Consider the following 18557-nt stretch of genomic DNA (forward strand, 5'->3'; position numbering starts at 1 on the left):
CACCTCTGCATGAGATAGCTGTAAATGGATTTTAAGTATCTTTCTGAAACATGAAGCTGCAGAAATAAAGCTGAGAAAAACAGTCTCCCAAATCAGATTTTCATTAAAAGAAGTATGGAAAAAGGCAAAGCTTAGCACCAGTTATAGCACATCTCTTAGTGTGTGCTAGTCAAAGCCCCATATGACAAAATTAAAGACTGGCAAGGATATTAGCACCTCCTCAAATATATTAGAAAATATTTCTAAAACATTAGAAAATATTTCAAAAATTAGAGACAAGTAACACAGGCCAAAAAAATGCTTAACAAAGGCTTTCAAAAGAACATGTTAAAATAACGCAGAAGAGCTGAAACCGTGCTAAATGAGAGAAAATTCTGCACCCTGGGATAAATTGTAAAGAGAAAACTGTTTTGTTGCCTGATGTGAAAGACCCTATAAAGGTTAAAATGTAAGAGCACAAGAACACCACAGTACCACGGAAGGGTTCTCTGACACAGTAACCATACAGGTCTTATGGATCTAAAAACTTTCAAGAACTGGATAAAATTAATCTATTCTTTTTAAAAGATCTACGTAAACAACCATAGGGGAATGTAACACAGCCATGACTGCTTGAACCAGTATGCAAATAAGTTGCTACACTGATAAGTAGCTGTAAGTAAAGAACTATTAGGGAAGTCACGTCAAGGCTAGGAGAAAGTCATACCCCTAAACCTGTTTACACTCCTGTTGTTGGAAGCATTGCCATGTAGTCTCAAAGACTAGTGAGTGAAGGTCCTCACTGGACAGCTAAGAAGACAGGCAAGAAGTTTGGTGATCCCTGAAACAAACAAATAAACCCCCCTGGTACAACTGCTGACAATTGCTCCTCCAAGGAAGATTTCAACAAACAAACAAAAAACCTCTTTGTGATTACTACTTATAATAAGAAGCCTGTCTTCTCAGGGATCAGAACCAGATAGCTCTGAAATATCTCTTTTGGGAAGCCCTGTGAGACACTGCTTTCAAAGCACAGACTAAACTTGACACAAGGGCTGCATAATGGAAGCAACACAGGCAGCAACGCAGATGTCTGAAGGTTCCTTCGTACCCAGTCCCCTGTGGGCAGGCAGGCAGCTGGGCATCAGCAGCAGATTTCTAACCTCTAGGCAGTCCTACGACACTTCTCTCGTTTACCAAAATAACAATCAGTTAAGAATCAATTGACAACTGTATCAAAAAGAGGAGATCAAGAGGACAAAGGCAGCTGAGCAAGCAGGAAATTACTCAACACCTCAAATATGGAATCTCAGCACAAGGAAGCTCAGATACTGGACTTGCAGAAGATGTCAACAGTATGCAAATCTACCTGAATTTTAAAAGCTATTATCCACTTGGTTTCCCCAGAGAGAACAGGCTGGAACTACCATACTACAAGATGACATTTTCCTGAGGTGACAAAACCGTAACATCCCTTCTCTGCTAATGCTGGGATTGGCAGTATCTATAAATAACAGCACCTCAGACTCATAGCTAGTTTTAAATCAATGCAGATGGGCAAGGCAGAAACTCAAAGCCAAATCCCTTAAGCTGTTCCATACCAGCACAGCCGTTCACGGATGCAAATTCTCCACTTGAACACAGTGTCCAAAAACAGCCGATTTTCTGGTTTTCCTGAAATTATACATATCTTCAGCACAAAGACCAGAACAGGCTGAGCCAGAAGATACAGCCCATCAAGATATTCTTGAAAACCAGACCAGAGCCAGTAATCTTTATCAGGAATAAACAAAGATAATTTTGAACAGCAGTCCGCTGGAGACTGTTCTGATAATCCGAGTTGATTCAGCTTGACTCATCTGTACAACAGCTGACTCCACATTGAACTGCTATGGTTAATTTAAAATCGGAGTACTAATTGCATGCAAGTTGGACATAACTTCAGGCCTTCATAAGGAAAGCGAGGACCCTCCCCTTCACAAACACGTTTCATTCTCAAGACCACCAGCAGTCAATAACAAAGTAAAAACCGCTTTGGAGTACACCTGGATGATTACCTAGACAGGCAGCCACATGTTGCACATAAAAAGTACTGCAAAGTGGAAATAAGCAGAAAAGACAAAGGGAACACAAATGCACGTAAGCTAGTATTCTCTGAGTGGCTCTGCTTGCTAGGTAGGTACAATTTTTATTAGTGCATCTTAAATTACTCTTCTGCCTTGCGGCACCTGACATTTAAAGTTAAAGACCACATTCAAATAAAACAACAAAAAAACCCCCAAAACTCTCAACAAAGAGTTTTCAGATCTTGACTAAAAGCTCGAGTGCAGTGTGAGTAAACATTCCCTAGATAAAAGCCACCTAGTAGGCAATTGGGTTGTTATATCTTTCTCATTTCCAAAAGCCCTAAGAGCAGTAACAATGTATTCAATGGCAAGAGCATAGGCGTATTTTCTGAAAAATACCAACACTAACCTGAACAGTCAAAGAGAATGGAAAATGAAGTTGAAACATCAGCAATTAAAACAAGAAATACTTTGTCAGATTTGCCAAAACAGATTATTGAGGAAAAACAAACAAACATACATATCGGACTTCTCCAGGTCTGTAAACTCTCACTGGGTCCCATTACCTCAGGCCTGCCTAACCAGGGTAGTTGCAACACCAGGCAGAGATTGCAACTGAATTTGGTTTTCTATCTGTAAGTGTTCAAAAAGGAGAAAGGGATAGAAAAAACTTTATCTCCAATCGCTAGCACCTATAATTTATTTTTGGTTCTTTATGTGCCTGAGATAATTAAAATGAAGGTCAGAGTTATCTGTGTCCTTCACAACCCCAGCTTTGCTCAAAACATGACATTCAGACATCTAGCTAGCCCTGAAGTCGGGTAGTTTAGGTTAATATACAATCATATGCAACCAAAGGTCCAAATTCCAAATACACCAGACCCTAAGCAATGAGAAGAAAAAAAGGCCTTCTTCAACATCCTCAATGGTGAAAGCTTCAGTCTGAGGATTATAAGGGAGAAGCTCAGTCCATTCTACCTAGCATCAACCTGTCTCTCTGTAAATGATTTATAGTCTTGTTCCTTACTGTAAATAATGATAAACAGTTAAATAATACTAGATAAAAAGACAATCTTTTAGATTAGAATTGATTACTGTTGATTAACTTAAGACAGAGGAAAAAACCATCTCGTACTTATTTTTGACAATACCATACTGCAAGAAGAAATATCCCATTAATTCCAAGCCTCACTTTACAATGGTTTGTCTCCCATTTCTCAAATTTTAAAGAAAAGTACATGGTTTCAACAATGCCATCAATACACAAACAAAAAGTTTTAAGGCTTTTCTATTTGTGTCCCATGGAATGAAGGGAAAAAACTGTATACGCTAATGTAACTGATCAAGCAAAACCAGTATGTCTGAAATCAGACTTCATACTGCCACTGTTAATATTCCTCTCGGGTACCAGGTGCAGTCACAAGCTAAACCTGCAACAGCCTATAGTTAGATTTCAGGCTCTCTAGAAAGACCGTACAGCATTAAAATTTATTGAATGCAGTACTTACTCCGTGTCTGTTCACTCAATATACAGTCCCAGAATTATCCACAAGAGGTATGATGAAACATAACATTCATCTTAAATTCTTAATACACTTTGGAAAGGGAAAGCCAGGAGGTACAAATGTCTCTTCTCAACACTAGGAGCTCTCCCATCTGCATCTGAGCTTCTACTATATTGCCAAAGTGGAAAACTAACTCTTGAGCAAGCTACAGAGCAGTTTCAGCAACAGCCGTGTCAAAATCCCAGATCAACATTGCCCTGTGCGAGATGGGAAAGGCAAGGACACACTTTCAATTCCTTCCAGGTCAGGAGACAGTGATGATCACACGCACACAGTATATCAATATGAGAAACGCTATTAGTAAGTCTACAGCACTGCAATGGCAAAGTGCTAAATCAGCGCCATACATTAATACCCAGAGCTGCTAGAAATGGAAACAAGGCCATTTGCACCCCTCGGAAAGAAATTGAAATGACACTTCAGTTTCACTGCTTTCAGGCGGATGCCAGCAAGGCTGGGCCCATCTCCCGGCTGGGAGACTGGCCACCCCCAGGCCGCCGGCCCCTTGGCAGTGCGGCGGGCAGCTGACCTTTCCCAATGACAGATATTCACACGGTTTATATCTGCAAGTAGCCACTCCATACATTTCATAGGCGTTTAATAGTCTCAACATGACATTTCCTAAAAAAAAAACCACGCACCCTGGTTTGCTGGGCAGGCAGGCCCAGCCGCCCGGCAGAGGCGCAGGGCTCCGCACAGGCGGGGAGCGCTGGGCCAGGCCTCCGGCCCTGCCCGCCGACGGGCCCGGCAGCACGTCGCCGTGAAATCCCCCCCGCCGCCCCGCGGCAGGAACCCGCTCCCGCCGCCCCCCCCGGCCCACGGCCGCGCTTTGGCCACGCAGACGCGTCCCCACGCCGCGGGGGCGGACACACACACACACACAGGCCCTGCCGGGGCCGCCCGCCCGCAGCCCCGGGGGCGGGGATGGGGGGGCGCCGTCAAACCGCCGCCCGGAGAGGGGGCACGGGGGGCGCCGGGTGCCAGAGGCCGGCCGAGGCGGCCCTGCGGCCCCGGGCGGGGGAGGCCCGGCAGGCCGCTGGGAGCTGCCCGCCCCGGCGGAGGAGCGGCGGCCGGCGAGGGGCGCGCAGGGCCGGGGTGGGGGGGGTGAAGGGGGGGCGCCCCCCGCCTCATCCCGCCCTCCCTGCAAGTTCCTCCGCGGCGCCGCAGCCAATCAGCTGCCGCCTTCCATCGCCTCCCGCCGCTTTCTGGCTTGTAAGACGCGGCGCCATTCGCCGGGCTGGGCCCCGGTACGTGCCCTCAGATAACCCTCCCGGCCCCACAATAGCACGGCGCAGTCAGTCAGCACCAAGCAGCCCCCGCCGCCGCCCCGGTGTGTGTGCCCGGCCCGGCCGCGGTCCCCCTCCCCTCCGCACCCCCGCGGCAGCCACGGCCTCGGCGGGGCGCAGCCCGCGGCCCCGGGAAGGAGAACGGGCCGGGCCGAGGCGGTGGGGGACACACGCGGCGAGCAGTGCCCCGGGCGGCGGCGAGGGGGGTGGGGGAAACTTGTCGGGGAAGTCGGGAGTGAAACTTGGCTCACCAGGTCCTCGAAGCTCCGGCGGTGCTCCTTGCCCTGCCAGTCCAGGCGCCGGGGGATCAGCTGCGGGAAGCAGACGAGGAGGGGGAGGAGGGACGGGGACGGAGGCGGCCGTCAGACCCCGGCCGGCCCCGCGCCCCCTCCCCGGGCGGGCGAGGGGAGCCCCCGGCTGTCCCAGCCCGCCCCGGGGAGGAGCCCCTCGCCGCTGCCCCCGGCCCCGCCGCGGGGGCACCCGCGCCTCCCTCGGGGGCTCCCGGAGCCCCGGGAGGAGTGGGGCTGCATTAGACGGGGCAGGGCAGCCCCCGACACCCCCCCATCCCCAGGGCTTCCCCCGTCCCGCCGGGGCAGCCGCCTTACCTGGTGCTCCTCCAGCTCCTCCACCAGCACCTGGGGACAGACGGACACACGTACACACACACACACGCACGCACAAAGGCCGTGAGTGCGGAGCCCGCAGCGCAGCGGCCCCGCCGCCCCCCGGCTCCCCCCGGCCCCGCCCGGCCCGGCGGAGCCCCCGGCTCCCCGCTCACCTGGGCGGATTTCTTGCAGGGTCCGGACTGCAGGAACCGGGCGATCAGGTAGTAGAGCTCTGCGGAGAGGGAGCGGGGGGGGGGAAAAGGGGACACGGTTACAACGGGGGGGCGGCCGGCGGGGCGGAGGGCAGCCCCCGCCGCCAGCGATACCCACCGGCTTCGAGCTGGGTCGGGGCGGCCGCCGTCGCCATCCTCCTCAGGAGGCCCGAGGGGGAGGGGAGGTGGCGGATCGCGCCCCGGGGAAACGCCGCTCCTACTGCGGCGGAGCCCCCATGGAGGACCCCCGCTGCCCGTGCACGGCACTGGCCCCGGTGCGGCTCCCGCCCGGGCTCATCGCATCGCCGGTCGCCCCATAGATATCCCGGCCCGAGAGGCAGCCGCCGAGCGGGGTGCAGGGCGCGCCGCCCGCCGCACGGGGGCGGTGCGCGGCTTCGCGCGAGGGGAAGCGGCGCCGGGAGGCGCGGGGAGGGGACAGGCCGGAAGCGCCGGGCCGGAAGGGCGGGGCGGTGACGCACCGGGGGCGGGGCTTGCGCGTCAGGCGGCACTTCCGGCTGGCGGCGGCGGCGGTTGGGGCGCGCCTGGGCCTTGCGGCCTCCCCACCGGGGCCGCCGCCGGGGCGGGGCGGCAGGGGGCGAGCCTGGCTGCCTCTCGGCCGCCCCCGGCCCGGCCCGCCCGGTTTCACCGTCGGAGCTGCAGGGCCTGGAGGCGGCCCGCTCTGGGAAATGGGGACCCACGGGGGCCCGGAAAATAAATAGTTTCTAAAGGAAAGCGCACGGATTCGGGAATCGTTAGCCCACGCGTGTTCTGTGGAGGGGGACACGCAAGGGAGGATTGTGTGGGTGCCAAGGGGAAGGCGGAGAGCCGATAACCCTCGCTGGCTCCTGTCAGGAATGGACCAGTTGTAGGAAGAGGCCTGGCCAGGCGTTATCAGGTGTGGAACAGCTGTACGGTGTTGTGCTGGCAGCACAGAAAAATACGTTTCTTTGGCTGCATTCATTAAATTGTTTAATCCACTGTAAAGGTAGAACAAGGTGCCCAAGACAGAGTGTTGAGCAGTGGATGCCTGGTGTTCAGCAACGAGAGAAGGGTCTTGATACTCGGAGCAGCTGTTGTGCATCTTGTGTTAAGTAGGCTGTTACCAGCATGTCCTCTCCCTGGCACCTGCAGCCAGCGATACACCCCAAGGGGCATAGTCCTGCCAAGGTTACGGAACAGAGGGCTTTGGGTGGCTTTAGATGCCAAATTAAAATTGTTTTCTTCCAGCATCCAGGAAATGAAAATAGGGTTTATGCAGCACCTGTTCTCTTCAAGCAAAGAAGGGTTCTGTATCGGTCACTGCAGATACTCTTAAGGTAAACAAACATTTTTTTCCATGGAAAGCATCCTGTCAAAGCTCCAGAAACTTACGTCACTTTAGCAATAAGTTGCTAAAACATATTAAGTAGATTGACATTACTCTTTAGTGTAAAATTGTGTTCTGCTATTATAAATACCTGGCATTTGGTATTAGAACTCCCCAAGCCTTGGCAGTGTTAACAGTCACTGTCATAACTGGAAAATAAAAAAAGACAACTCATCTTCATGCTTTGCATACTGAGAGCTGAATCATCCTAAATCGATGTCGTTGAAACATTAAGTATAAACTCATTTTTAGCATATATTTATAGCATCTACTTATGACTAGGCTTTCTGTTAAGTGCTGTTTCAGAGTTCTTCCTGCTGTCGCTGTCAGGATGCCATCCTTTCTGCTGGCTGCCTCTTCTCGGGATGCTTCAAGGTACCCGACCAAGTGCCAGTAGCTCTCTGGAGAAGGAGTCAGGTCCTTGACACTCAGCTTCTCCACATAATGCGCCTCTGTTCACCTACCCCTTCGTACAGCCATGAAAATTCTTTATTTTGTGCCAGGAACTCAGATTAACTGGGCAATCTGTAGACTTTGTTCTTCCTCATCCTCTAAAGTTCTCGAGCTGCTAATGAGAATTTAATTGATTTATTTTTAAATTGCTCACCATGATAGCTCTTGGTTTTTTTAAGGCAGGTCCATTGATCAGCTCATCACTAGCAGGGATGCAAGGTGCCACCTCACCAAGCTGCAAACCCCAGTTCTAGTGCCTTTCCAATAGTAACAGCTCTCCCACATTCTGAGCCTTACACCGAAGCTTTGAAGTTACAGTGCTGGTGCTTCCTGTGAGAGAGACAGTGCAAAACTGCAGTTCTCAAAATAAATTGCCAGCTAGGGAAAGAGCATGCTGATACTCATTATCCTTGGAGGTAATGTTTCTCCCACCTGTCTTCAGAATTGAGAATTGCAAACTCATCTTCTTATGCATGATGGGAATGCAAAGAAAAAAACACAGTTGATGTTTTATAATATGCCCTGAAAAGCGCATATCAGTCTTTCTGAGCTAAACAGAATTTTATGTCAAGGGAAAACAGCACCGTAAAGATTGTATAGCACCATGTCCTGGTGCATTCTAGTGCTAACAGTTATATATTTCTTAATTAATATGGTGTGTGTCTGTGGCACCTTGTGGTCAGCGCCTTGCTGGATCACCCTACTCATGATTTGCTTTTATTTGAGCTTGGGGGTGGCAACACATGAAGCTGCACCACCGCAATAGGCAGGATTATTCTTTTGGGGCTTATCTAGAGCTGATGGCAATTCCTACAGTAACTCAAATGGGCCTTCAAGTTGAAAGCCTGGAATAGAAAATGTGCCCGAAGTAAGCTCATCCACCTCTGGCCTGTGTCCTTCCCATGCCATTCCAACCAGAAGCCTCACCACACGCTGTTTGCTTCAGTGCTTATAAATGCACGACCTTGCAGCTCAACACTCTGAAGTGCTCCGTGTTGCGCCCTCCTCACAGCTCAGATGGATCCAGGCATCAACAAGAAAGAGGCGCGTTAGTAACCACCCAGCTATTTGTTAGGTGTGTGTTGCAGAGTACAGGTACGCAGGCTACGGCATCCCGCGTTCGGGTCAAGTACAAACAGAGCATGAGTCACACCCAAAACATTAGTTACACTGTTGTGTAACTCTTCCCTTGGCTGGGCTCCATCGGCACGGTCGTGGCTGTGTATTTACTGCTCTGCAGTGGCTCCCAAGCCTCTTCCCATGTCACCGGTTCCCTGGCACCTCAGCTCCCTGTCGTTAACATTTTCCCAGTTGCTTTATTATTCCCTGAGGTTGCTATAAGGACTGTGATCCATACCTCTTCCCACTTCTCCCGGGTTTTTCCCTCTAAGGAGTCATCTGTCTGGTGAGTAATGCCCATCCTCAAGCATAGCTTTCATTCCCCAGGAGCTTCATTTCCACAGAACACTGCAGCCACACGCAGACCTTGCCGCTCGGTGACTCATCGCTTTCTGGATCCTCTGCATCCAAGAAGCAGCGTGCTGGGGGATGACAGTAAATCTCCTAGTGAAAGCAAGATTTTATGGGTCTGCTTATTCATCTTTCTCCAAAGCAGAGCTCCATTATGTAAATGCCAACAGAAGCAGTGGCACCGCGTAGTGATGAAGAATGTACTAACTGGTGTGGTACTCTTCACAAATGAACGACTGAGGTATTCAGAAGCAGAGGCGCTTGAAGGAAGAAGCTGGTTTCTTTCCATATTGCTCTTGGAAAAAAGATAAGTAAATTAAAGCCTTTAATGAATTTTAGGAGTAGAAACCGGTAATACTCAAATACCAGCACTTGCAGCCATTTGGTGTTGCAGACAACTCTCAGCACCTAAGAATAACCCATTGTTCAGATTTTTGCCTCTTTCCAGTTCACCCAGGGCTGTACTAGCGCTTGCACTGGGGACACTTTCCATACCTTGGCCACAGGCAGCCCGTACCTCCTCTGCAAAGTGATCCATTGCATCCTGTCACTGTAGTTGTGAGCAGATGCAAGCTGGCAGAGGTTACCCCTGTTTAATTTGACAACAAAATTAACTTAACTTCCCTATAGTCAGCTTGTAATGCCTGTTACATGCGGTTCTCTCTTCTTGTGTTTAGCATTATACTGTCCCAATGAGTCAAATTCTGACTTCTGCTTTAACATAGCGTGAAAATATGATTGTATTTTCTCACAACCAGCAGAAATGTACAGATGCAAATTGAAAAAACAGAAAGTTCAGAGTGGAATCATGCAGGTGTGCTGAGTTGTACCTGAATGGTACCTTCCCTTTTCAGTAAATGTAGATGGGAATGCCTATGTCTGAATCCATTTGGATTTAAACACTAGAGCAACTTAAGGGTTTTCAACTTTTTTAATATTTTCCATGAACATTTCTGTGTACATCCTGCTCATCTTGGGCATTTCATATGCAGTTAAATGGTAAACAAGGATAGTAATCGTTTCAGAAATTAAATCCAAGGTTTTGTTTAACTGATACAAAATAAGTGCCGTTTAGAAGGAATTAGTTGCCTTGTACTCTGCAGTTGTAAGCAAATACAGATATTGAGAAGTTAAGGTTTACTTTAAGATGATCTCTAAATGCAGAAACCTCAAATTTCAATGTTTATGTCATAGCGTATTTATTCAGAAAAAACATATGAGGTGCAAAATGCTTAGCAATAATTACAACCATGGGTTTTGCTTGAGTGCATAGAGTCCTGTGCGCAAATCGACATCCTGCAAATTTCCAGGTTTCCACTCCTTCATACATTTTTCTCCCTTGATAAGAGCTGTTAAATAATAATTAAATAGCTGGTAGATACTATACAAGATCTGCTCTGGGTTTTTTGCTGTTTTTAAAAATTTAGAATTTCCCTGCTGCATCGTACCTGTCTTTCCTCTAGATGGTGCCGGACGCCCACGAGTTGGGTGTAACACTATCCCATATGGAAGGCTCCTGAGAAACAGTCAGGACGCCACCGTCCTTTGTTTCTGAATTCTGTCTTATAATAGTTCATCTAAGTTGATAGATTATTTGACCTGCATGATGCAAATACAATGCTTCTTCCTTTTGCGAATCTTAAAATCCATTTACTAGAGCCTAAAATGTCACCTGCCTGGAACAGTATCTGTTACTCCGTGGACCGATCCATGTCTCCTATTTCTTGTGGCAGCCATTAACATGTTAGCTGTTGATCGGCTAGACGGTATGTACATCACCGCTGCAACTGGGGGAACGTATTCTTTGCCAAGTTTTCAAATAAATTCATTCTCTGTGAATATTAGGTAAACATTCCTCTGTGTCTGTATGTTACATAGAAGTGCAGAATTTCAAATATGGATGAAATGCATATGAAGATGGGCAACAGTGATGTGTGTACCTATGTGCTCATAGCTCTGTAAGCAGAAGGACCAGGTAAATAATGTCAGTATTCCAGTATATATTCAGCATCACTGAATTTCAACATTATGCTTGAAAGTACCTGTAACCCCACAAGTTTTACAAGCAGGAAAATGACTGTTGGTTGTGACAAGGTAGTTTTTGTTATTGTTGGTATTACAATTGCGGGCGGCTACATCCTTATCTACGGGACCGATTCTGACCCTGTGTCCCCAGGAGCCCCGTGGCTGGGATTGAGCCCCCTGTCCCCAACCTTTTCCAGCCGCCTAGGGAACCCTCTTTCTTGAGATGGCTGTGGCTGCTGCCAGGCTGGGGGACACCATGCACCAAGGGGCTCTCGCCCCAGAAATACCACCTGATATCTCCTGGTGAGGGTAATTCAGCAACTCCAAACCTTGCTGAATTTTTTTAAATAGTGCTTTGATGTTTGGTTTGTGATTTGGGGTGGTTTTATAGGGCCCAACCCTGCATTTTTGACTTCTGGAAGCACCTGGGAGCCTTACAGCCTGGGCACGCAGTGTCCGACTGCAACTGGGAATTCATCGCCCTCTCCCTGCATAGCTGGACGTGCAAATTTTACTGGAACTCCTTCAGCTAAGTATATAATTTAAATAGAATTATGTCCCTGTGTATCCCATACCCTTTCGCTGTTGTGAGCATGTTTTAGTTCTGTTTGTCAGTTTTACAAAAATACTAGCTATTTTGTGAAGGAGCAGGCTGGGTTTTTAAAAGTGCTACTTCTATTGAAATAAAAAGAACTTTTAAATCTTTTTGAGATATTTTTTATATTTATTAGGATCTATAACATTGTAAAATAAGCTCATGAATACTTTTTAAATACAGTCTTATAAGAAATAGAAATGAAATATTAATTACTGCATGAGGTGATGCATTAGAAAACCATCTTGTATAAGTTTACCCACAGGAGTGTATTTATAAAGAACTTTATAAGTCACTAATAAAACTAATGCTTCAGTTTGATGATGAGGAAAATGAAACGGGCTCTGTGAGTCATGCACTTAGAGCAAGATGACAAAACCAAAACCAAATCAAGGAGAAGTATCCCCCTTCGCCATGCTCTTTAGGCACCCCTGTCATATTCTCTTTCACCTCTTCCAGACAAGAAAGCCCCACAGGGTGATATCTGCAAACCACTACTCCCTCCCCTTGTGTTTTTCCACCTTTTCTGGGTATCCATCCTGCGAAGCGAGGGCTGAAGCACGTGGGCTCAGCATGGGCTCATGCAGTACCATAACAACACTTGTTTTTATTTATTCTGTGTCCTCTCTAATAATTCCTTATGGTCTGTTTGCCTTCCGACTGCCTCTGAGCGCTGTGCCGAGCTCCACGAAAATGTCAGCACAGCAATGCCAAGCTCTTCTCAGCCAGCGCTCATAGGTCAGAGCCCGTTCCTGTGGCTTTGTGGTGATTTGTATGATTTTGCATCCAACAAAATTTAGTTTCATTTGTTGTCATAGTCTTTAAATCTCAGGCCTGATTTAGACAAGGGGTTTCAAACTAGGGTTGTCTGATGGTTTCATCTTTGAGCACTTTTCTGCCTCATTTTGAGCACAAAATGCTGTCCCATACAGGGATTTGGTTCCTGTTATTTTTATTTATTCGGTTTAAAGCCTCTTCTAGTGATCTTCAGTTTAGGATGATGACTTCTCTTATCCCTCATAAAGAAAGGCTTTAACGTGGAAGCCTTGATAAATTCCTCTGTAGTGACCTGTGACCCACGTACTTGATTTAGTGCTCATACTTCCATCACTCAGCGGACATATATGTTCTCCTGTAGCCTTCCGGCTTCTTATCTTTGGCAAAACTCTTTCCTCTGATATCCTCAGGAGTTCAGTTTTCAGAATCGCCCTTTTTTCATTTTTTTTTTTGGCATTAACTTACTAGGGCTTGAGATACAGCCTTCTGGAATACGTGGAGATGAGTTACATTCTCAGAAGGTCCCTTAAAGCCTTTCTTGATAGAAGGACTAACTTAATTTAATCTCTGGTGAAGTGTTTTTCAACACCTGCAAGTACTTGCCCTTTTGGCTGTTCCCTTCGTTTCTTCTTAACTAATAAAATAATTTTTCTTTAGAGTTTGTGAAGTCCCTGAGTTCTCTCTGGCTGAGTGCTGGGCTGGTACCTGATGGAAAATAACACACAAGGCCCGTAGATGTGAGGCGAAGCTGTGAAGGGAAATGGTGGCCATAAGCACAGAATTCTTTCATCGGTCTTTATTTTCCCAAGGTGTTTCATCCTTATCGCTGGATTATAATGAGATAAGCGTGGAAGGCGATTGCAAAGACTGCAGAGGTGAAAAAAAAGCATCTTCTGTTTATTCTTCAAATTCTCTATTAAGTCTCAAGGATCCTGCCATTTTCCTGTTGAGGATCCTCTTCTCTCCATGTGTTCTCTGATGTCTGTCTGGACACCTTTCTCTCTCCTGTTTCTGTGGCAGTCTGGTAGATCTCAATCTCTTAATTTTTTCCCCCTTTCTTTGCTCCTTACTCCTGTTTGGGTAACTTCATTTGCTACAGGTAACATCTTTCAGACCCTGACCTTTCTTCCAACCCCTTCTTCCCATCCTGACTTTGTTGCTGCTGCCTATGGACCATATCAGCCCACCATGTCCTTGCATTTGTGTTTTTTGTCTTTGCTATGATTCTTTCCAAGATGCTTCTAAAACAGCCAAGGAACACTTCCTTGGAAGATACGGTGCACCCTTGAATGGGGCGTCAATAAATCCCATCGAGGGCGATGCTGACCTCTTGGCACAGGTTTTTATTCACTGCTAGCTGAGTGCGTCAGGTTCAAGCAAACAGCAGAGAAATGCTGGGAGCTGAGCACCGGCAGAGGGGTGTAAGGGGGACAAGGGCAGGTGAGATGCTTCGATACTCTTTAAGGAGTCTCATCTTGTCTTTCTTATGAGCATGTGGAAAAACAACCCGCGCTGCAGCACTCCCTCTCTGTTGGGTGAAGAAAGCAACAGGACAAAACCTCTTGCTGGAACTTTCCTCCTGCAGCACTTTCATGCCATCCACCCCGAGGGCAGCCCGCGTGAGCCGCGGTCGTGCTTGGGGAGCCAGGAGGACCCATCCTGCTGCATCAGCACCGTCCCAGGGGGGCGCAGGGACCCCAAGCTGGGACTTTGCTTTGTTCCCTGCGGCCCCACCCACCTTCCCAGCCATAAATGAGATTTTTTTTCCATCTGCGAAAGTCTCCTACTTGTGGTTTAATATTAATTTTGGCAGTTTGCACCCAGACTCTGAGCTACCTTATCCAGGAATCAGCATGGCAGCCCTGAGGTCCGGCCCCATCTGATGTGTTAGAGTTTGTTTTCTTTGACAATATGGATTTAATGAAGAGGCTGCCCAGCACTGGGAACCATTTCCCTCAAATAGCTGCAAAATAAATGATGGGACGTTTTCCAGCGCAGTGCTGCAACCATCCAAAATACCACTATAAAAGTCACAGACGCAAACCAGAGTGACTGCATTAAGCGAGGCTTAGGGGGATTATCGAATTAAATTGGTTGCCCCTTCCACCCTTCCCCCAAAGACATTAGAAATCTAAATACAAATAAGGGTGTTAAAACAAGACAATGGGCTTTGCTAAAACCTATAAAAGCAAAGAAACTCATTGTTAAGCCTGTTGCTTTTTTCTGGAGTGCTATTGTGTTTAGGCAGAGTGTTGTGTTGCAGAGGGTTTCTGTCGGGGAGCTGGAGAGCCGTGGGTAATCTTATGAACCGCAGAAACTGCCGCGGCTCTAATGCTCCTGGAATGGCTCTGCTTCGGTAATTCCCTCTGCGAAAGAGAGATGCATCAGAACTGCGTAGGGCACCAGACCGCGATGCCACCACCGCATCGTTCTGCCCAACTTTGGCACTCGTTATTTACTGCCCACTATTCCCAGCTCCATCCTTTTCCCAAGGACAGCAGCGTCATGTGCCTCCTGCTTGTTTCAGGGAGTTTGTGCAATGAAAGCTTTGCTTTAATCTGTGCTGGATTTATCCAGATGCATCAATCTCTGGAAGGCTTACGTGGGTCTCAGGTCTTCTATGTGCATGTAGCCTTGATTTGTTAATCTGGAAACGGTTTATTCAAAAATAATAAAAAAAAAAAAAGCAGAAGAAAACCTTTAAAACTGCTTTGCTTGAGCTGCTTTCAACTGTGCAGTGGTTGCCCCCTGTAATGCAGCTGGCACCCATGTAATAAGTTTAGGTGCCTCGTGCCTGCTTTAATTAAATGAATTACAGCAAAAAAAGCATTTCCAATTTAAATGTTGTAATATCATAATGATACCATTTGTTTAAATATTTAATATATAAATATACAGAATAAATATTAATTTACAATACATTTACAGAACCCGTTTCACCCAAATGACCACAATAATATTTCCTTACCAGGGAATTCCTTTTCTTTGTATCTTTCTTGGCATCATTACAGACCCTCATATTTGAAGTCTTTATTGCAGCACAGCTCTCTTCGTAATAAATTAAGTACATTAGGCTTGGGGTAAAGAAATGAGATACCTGGGTAGCAACAAACAGGATTTACAGAGATTTTAATCTCTTTGGGGCAAACATGGTTTTGTTTGTGCCCATGTCAGAGCCTGGAGGAGGTCCGCTGAGCACAACGGCACCACAGCCAGACGAGTGTTGTTAGTAAGTGCTAATTAGTAAAGCCACCGGGCCACCGGGTCGTCTTTGACTCTAAGTCTTACTGGAAGGGCTGGGGAGAAAGGATAAGAACTGAGCAGAGAGAATATTTTTTTTGGTCCGAGTTGTGCCCTGGCCCCAGCCATCCTCGCCCCATGTGACTCTCCTCTCCAAGTGTCTGGGGTCCCGTGTGTGTCCCCCCGCCTTTGCAGGGGGCCGTGATGCTTCACCCTGCAGACTGGAGCTGAAGTTTCAAGGTATTTTGCACCACTGTGGGAAGCAGCAGTCCGGGAAGGGGCTTGGGATGCTGACCGTTTGTGACAAGTCTAGTGGCTACCAAAACAGTAGCGGTTCAAAACCTGAATGATATTACTATGGCAACAAAATAACTCAAAATAAAATGTGCATTGGAAAGCAAACTTACATGCTCAGGGAACAGATAAAGAAAGATACTATATTTTTTGATGCTGGTTTTTTGGCTTCCTGAACTCTTGCCCTATTACCAGACGCTGATGCAGATACAAAAAAAATAATTCAATTTCCAACGGCAATGAAATGAAACTGAGCAGAACCAAATCTCCAGTGCTACAAGAAATTCCCCAAGGGATGCCACCAGTGTTATGAACTGTGTTAGTTTATAACCACCCAGTGCCTGAACTGCCCTTAACTTTATGTTAAAGGGGTGAGCGAGGTCCCACCTCGGCTCAGCTCCATCGCACAGCCGGACTGGGCACAAGTCACAGGCATCTCTGGAGGAGCAGAGCATTGCCTCGGCAGGTTCAGCACACACAAGCTGTTTCTGTGGGATGTGGTTAATGTCCTTAGCTCATTACCGCACAATTAACAAGAATAGTGTGTTGTTCTGGGCTGAAATAAAGCCAGAACGAGAGGAAACCCATTAATGAGGTGGGACCCCATCGCTCTGCGGCTGCCTGAGGGGGCTGGAGCCGGGGGGTCGGTCTCTTCCCCCAGGGAACCAGCGACAGGACAAGAGGGAACGGCCCCAGGCTGTGCCAGGGGAGGGTCAGGGGGGATCTCAGGAGAAATTCCTTCGCGGAAAGGGTGGCCGGGCAGGGGGACAGGCTGCCCAGGGACCCGGTGCTGGCACCGTCCCCGGGGGGGCTCAAAACCCCCGCAGGCGCGGTGCTTGGGGACACGGTTCAGCGGTGGGCTTGGCAGCGCTGGGTTAGGGGCTGGGCTGGGTGGCCTTAAAGGTCTTTTCCAACCTGAAGGATTCTGTGATCTGCACAGGCCTTTGTACCTTCCTTTTCCTTCCAGGCTGAGGAAGATCCCTTTCCTTGCTGATGTGGATTATTTTCAATTAAGATGGAATAAAGGAAATCCCTATTTTTAAAAAAAAAAAATGAACACAAGAGTGTATCTGAGCACATTCTTTTTCATCTTTAAATGACATTTTCTTTCACACAGGGAAGGATAATATCTACTTCCATCTAGCGATGCTAGACACAGATCTTTATTTTTGCTCTTTCCCTCACCTGAGGCTTTAAGGAGGTGATGGAGCAGTGACAGTGTCACAGTGGGAGGGAAGGACTTTCCACTGCTCCGGTGCTGGGCTGAGCCCCAGGGTCCCATCACAGGCAGGACAGAGCCACCACCCCCTCCTTGGATGCTGTGATGATGTGATGGGGCTGTAGTCCCTGACAGATGATGTGCAGAAGGTGTTGGGCTTTGACGAGCAGCAGATGGACAAAGCAAACTTGCCTTCTCCAGTGAACTTCGCCAGTTAGGCAGAAAGCCAAAATTAAATGAAGTTTCTATCATTTCATATTTAATTTCAATGGATTAAATGCAGCACATGGACATTCATGAAACAATTGGGTTACCCATGTTTTCTTGGATAGAGTTAAAACATCTCAAAAAACTCTCTGAGAAACTGATAAGAGTACAGAGGCTCATCAGCACAGATCTTTGTAATGATGGAGAGGGAACAGGGACAGATGTGCCAATCCAAGAGCCATAATTACTGCAGCACCTCAAAATGCAGGTACCTGAGCACGCTGGGTGACAGCCGCAGCAAACAAGGAAGATGGGAGTGGGAGGCAGATACTGGTGCTGCAGGAACCAGCGTTTTCCTGTTCAGAGGATGCACAAACTCATGGCCACATCCAGCAGCATTGCCTCGTTGCATCATCTTAACTCTGGGGTGGAGAGAGTTATTTCTGAGAAATCATGTGAAATCATGACCCCCCTGGTGAGAGTCGTGGCCCCACCAGGGAGATGCTGAGGCAGCTGGTGCTGAGGACGTGCGGCTGGTGGAGGCTGGTGTCCTGCTCCCCAAAGGCCATCAAGCAGCCTGTGGTACGTTAAATTCAACTCGTATGACAGGGTAGGCTTGGCTGTTTTACAAATAGTAGGTCTGCAGTTTGTATGACACAGTGTAACTCTTCCAAACCCAAAAGACCCGCACTGAGGTCCCATCGTGGTGTCGGCTGAACCCTGGCTTTGTGCCCATGTGTCTAGGGGCCAGCGCGTGGTGGGGGTTTGGTGCCGTTATGGCTCGGGGGAGGTCGATCTTACTTGTGCAGAGCATGTACAAACCCAACGTGGCAAAGGTACCTGATAAGTCAGGGAACAGAAAAGAGCAGATGGAAGGTTTTTGTGCAAACGCAGTGTTTCCAGCCCCAGAGTACAACCAAGAGGCATGCTGCTCTTCTCTTTGGTCATTTACAGCTCGCTTTGGTTGGATACCCAGAACAAACACCTTCATCTGCTGGAAACATCTCTACCACCACAGCATCACCGCAATGTCACCTCAGCACCACGACAATGTCACCACAGCATCACTGCAGCATCACCAGAACATCACCTCAGCACCACTACAGCATCACTGCAGCATCACCACAATGTCACCACACCATCACCACTACAGCATCACTGCAGCATCACCACAGCATCATTGCAATGTCACCACAGC

At 48.0% G+C, this 18557-nt stretch overlaps 1 protein-coding gene and 1 long non-coding RNA gene across 4 annotated transcripts in view; one reads left to right on the forward strand and one right to left on the reverse strand.

Moving 5' to 3' along the window:
- BRWD3 (bromodomain and WD repeat domain containing 3) overlaps window positions 1-6035 on the reverse strand; it is a 58750-nt gene extending 52715 nt beyond the window's left edge. The window contains exons 1-4 of the mRNA XM_056359406.1: window positions 5832-6035; window positions 5675-5733; window positions 5502-5531; window positions 5148-5207 (exon numbers count right to left, since the gene is read on the reverse strand). Of these exons, the coding sequence (XP_056215381.1) occupies window positions 5148-5207; window positions 5502-5531; window positions 5675-5733; window positions 5832-5868 (186 nt within the window). The 5' untranslated portion in view covers window positions 5869-6035. The remainder of the gene's footprint in view (window positions 1-5147; window positions 5208-5501; window positions 5532-5674; window positions 5734-5831) is intronic.
- On the forward strand, window positions 5503-16971 carry LOC130158627 (uncharacterized). Of its 3 annotated transcripts, XR_008825420.1 has the most exons (3): window positions 5503-5722; window positions 6941-7029; window positions 7712-16971. It is a non-coding gene; the product is annotated as an uncharacterized LOC130158627 (long non-coding RNA). The 3 variants fall into 3 exon arrangements; XR_008825419.1 differs by lacking the exon at window positions 5503-5722 and having other exon boundaries at window positions 6217-7029; XR_008825421.1 differs by lacking the exon at window positions 5503-5722 and having other exon boundaries at window positions 6235-7029; window positions 7716-16971.
- Window positions 16972-18557: the final 1586 nt, after the last annotated feature.

This window comes from Falco biarmicus, chromosome 14 (genome assembly GCF_023638135.1).
Source record: "Falco biarmicus isolate bFalBia1 chromosome 14, bFalBia1.pri, whole genome shotgun sequence".
NCBI classification, from domain to species: domain Eukaryota; kingdom Metazoa; phylum Chordata; class Aves; order Falconiformes; family Falconidae; genus Falco; species Falco biarmicus.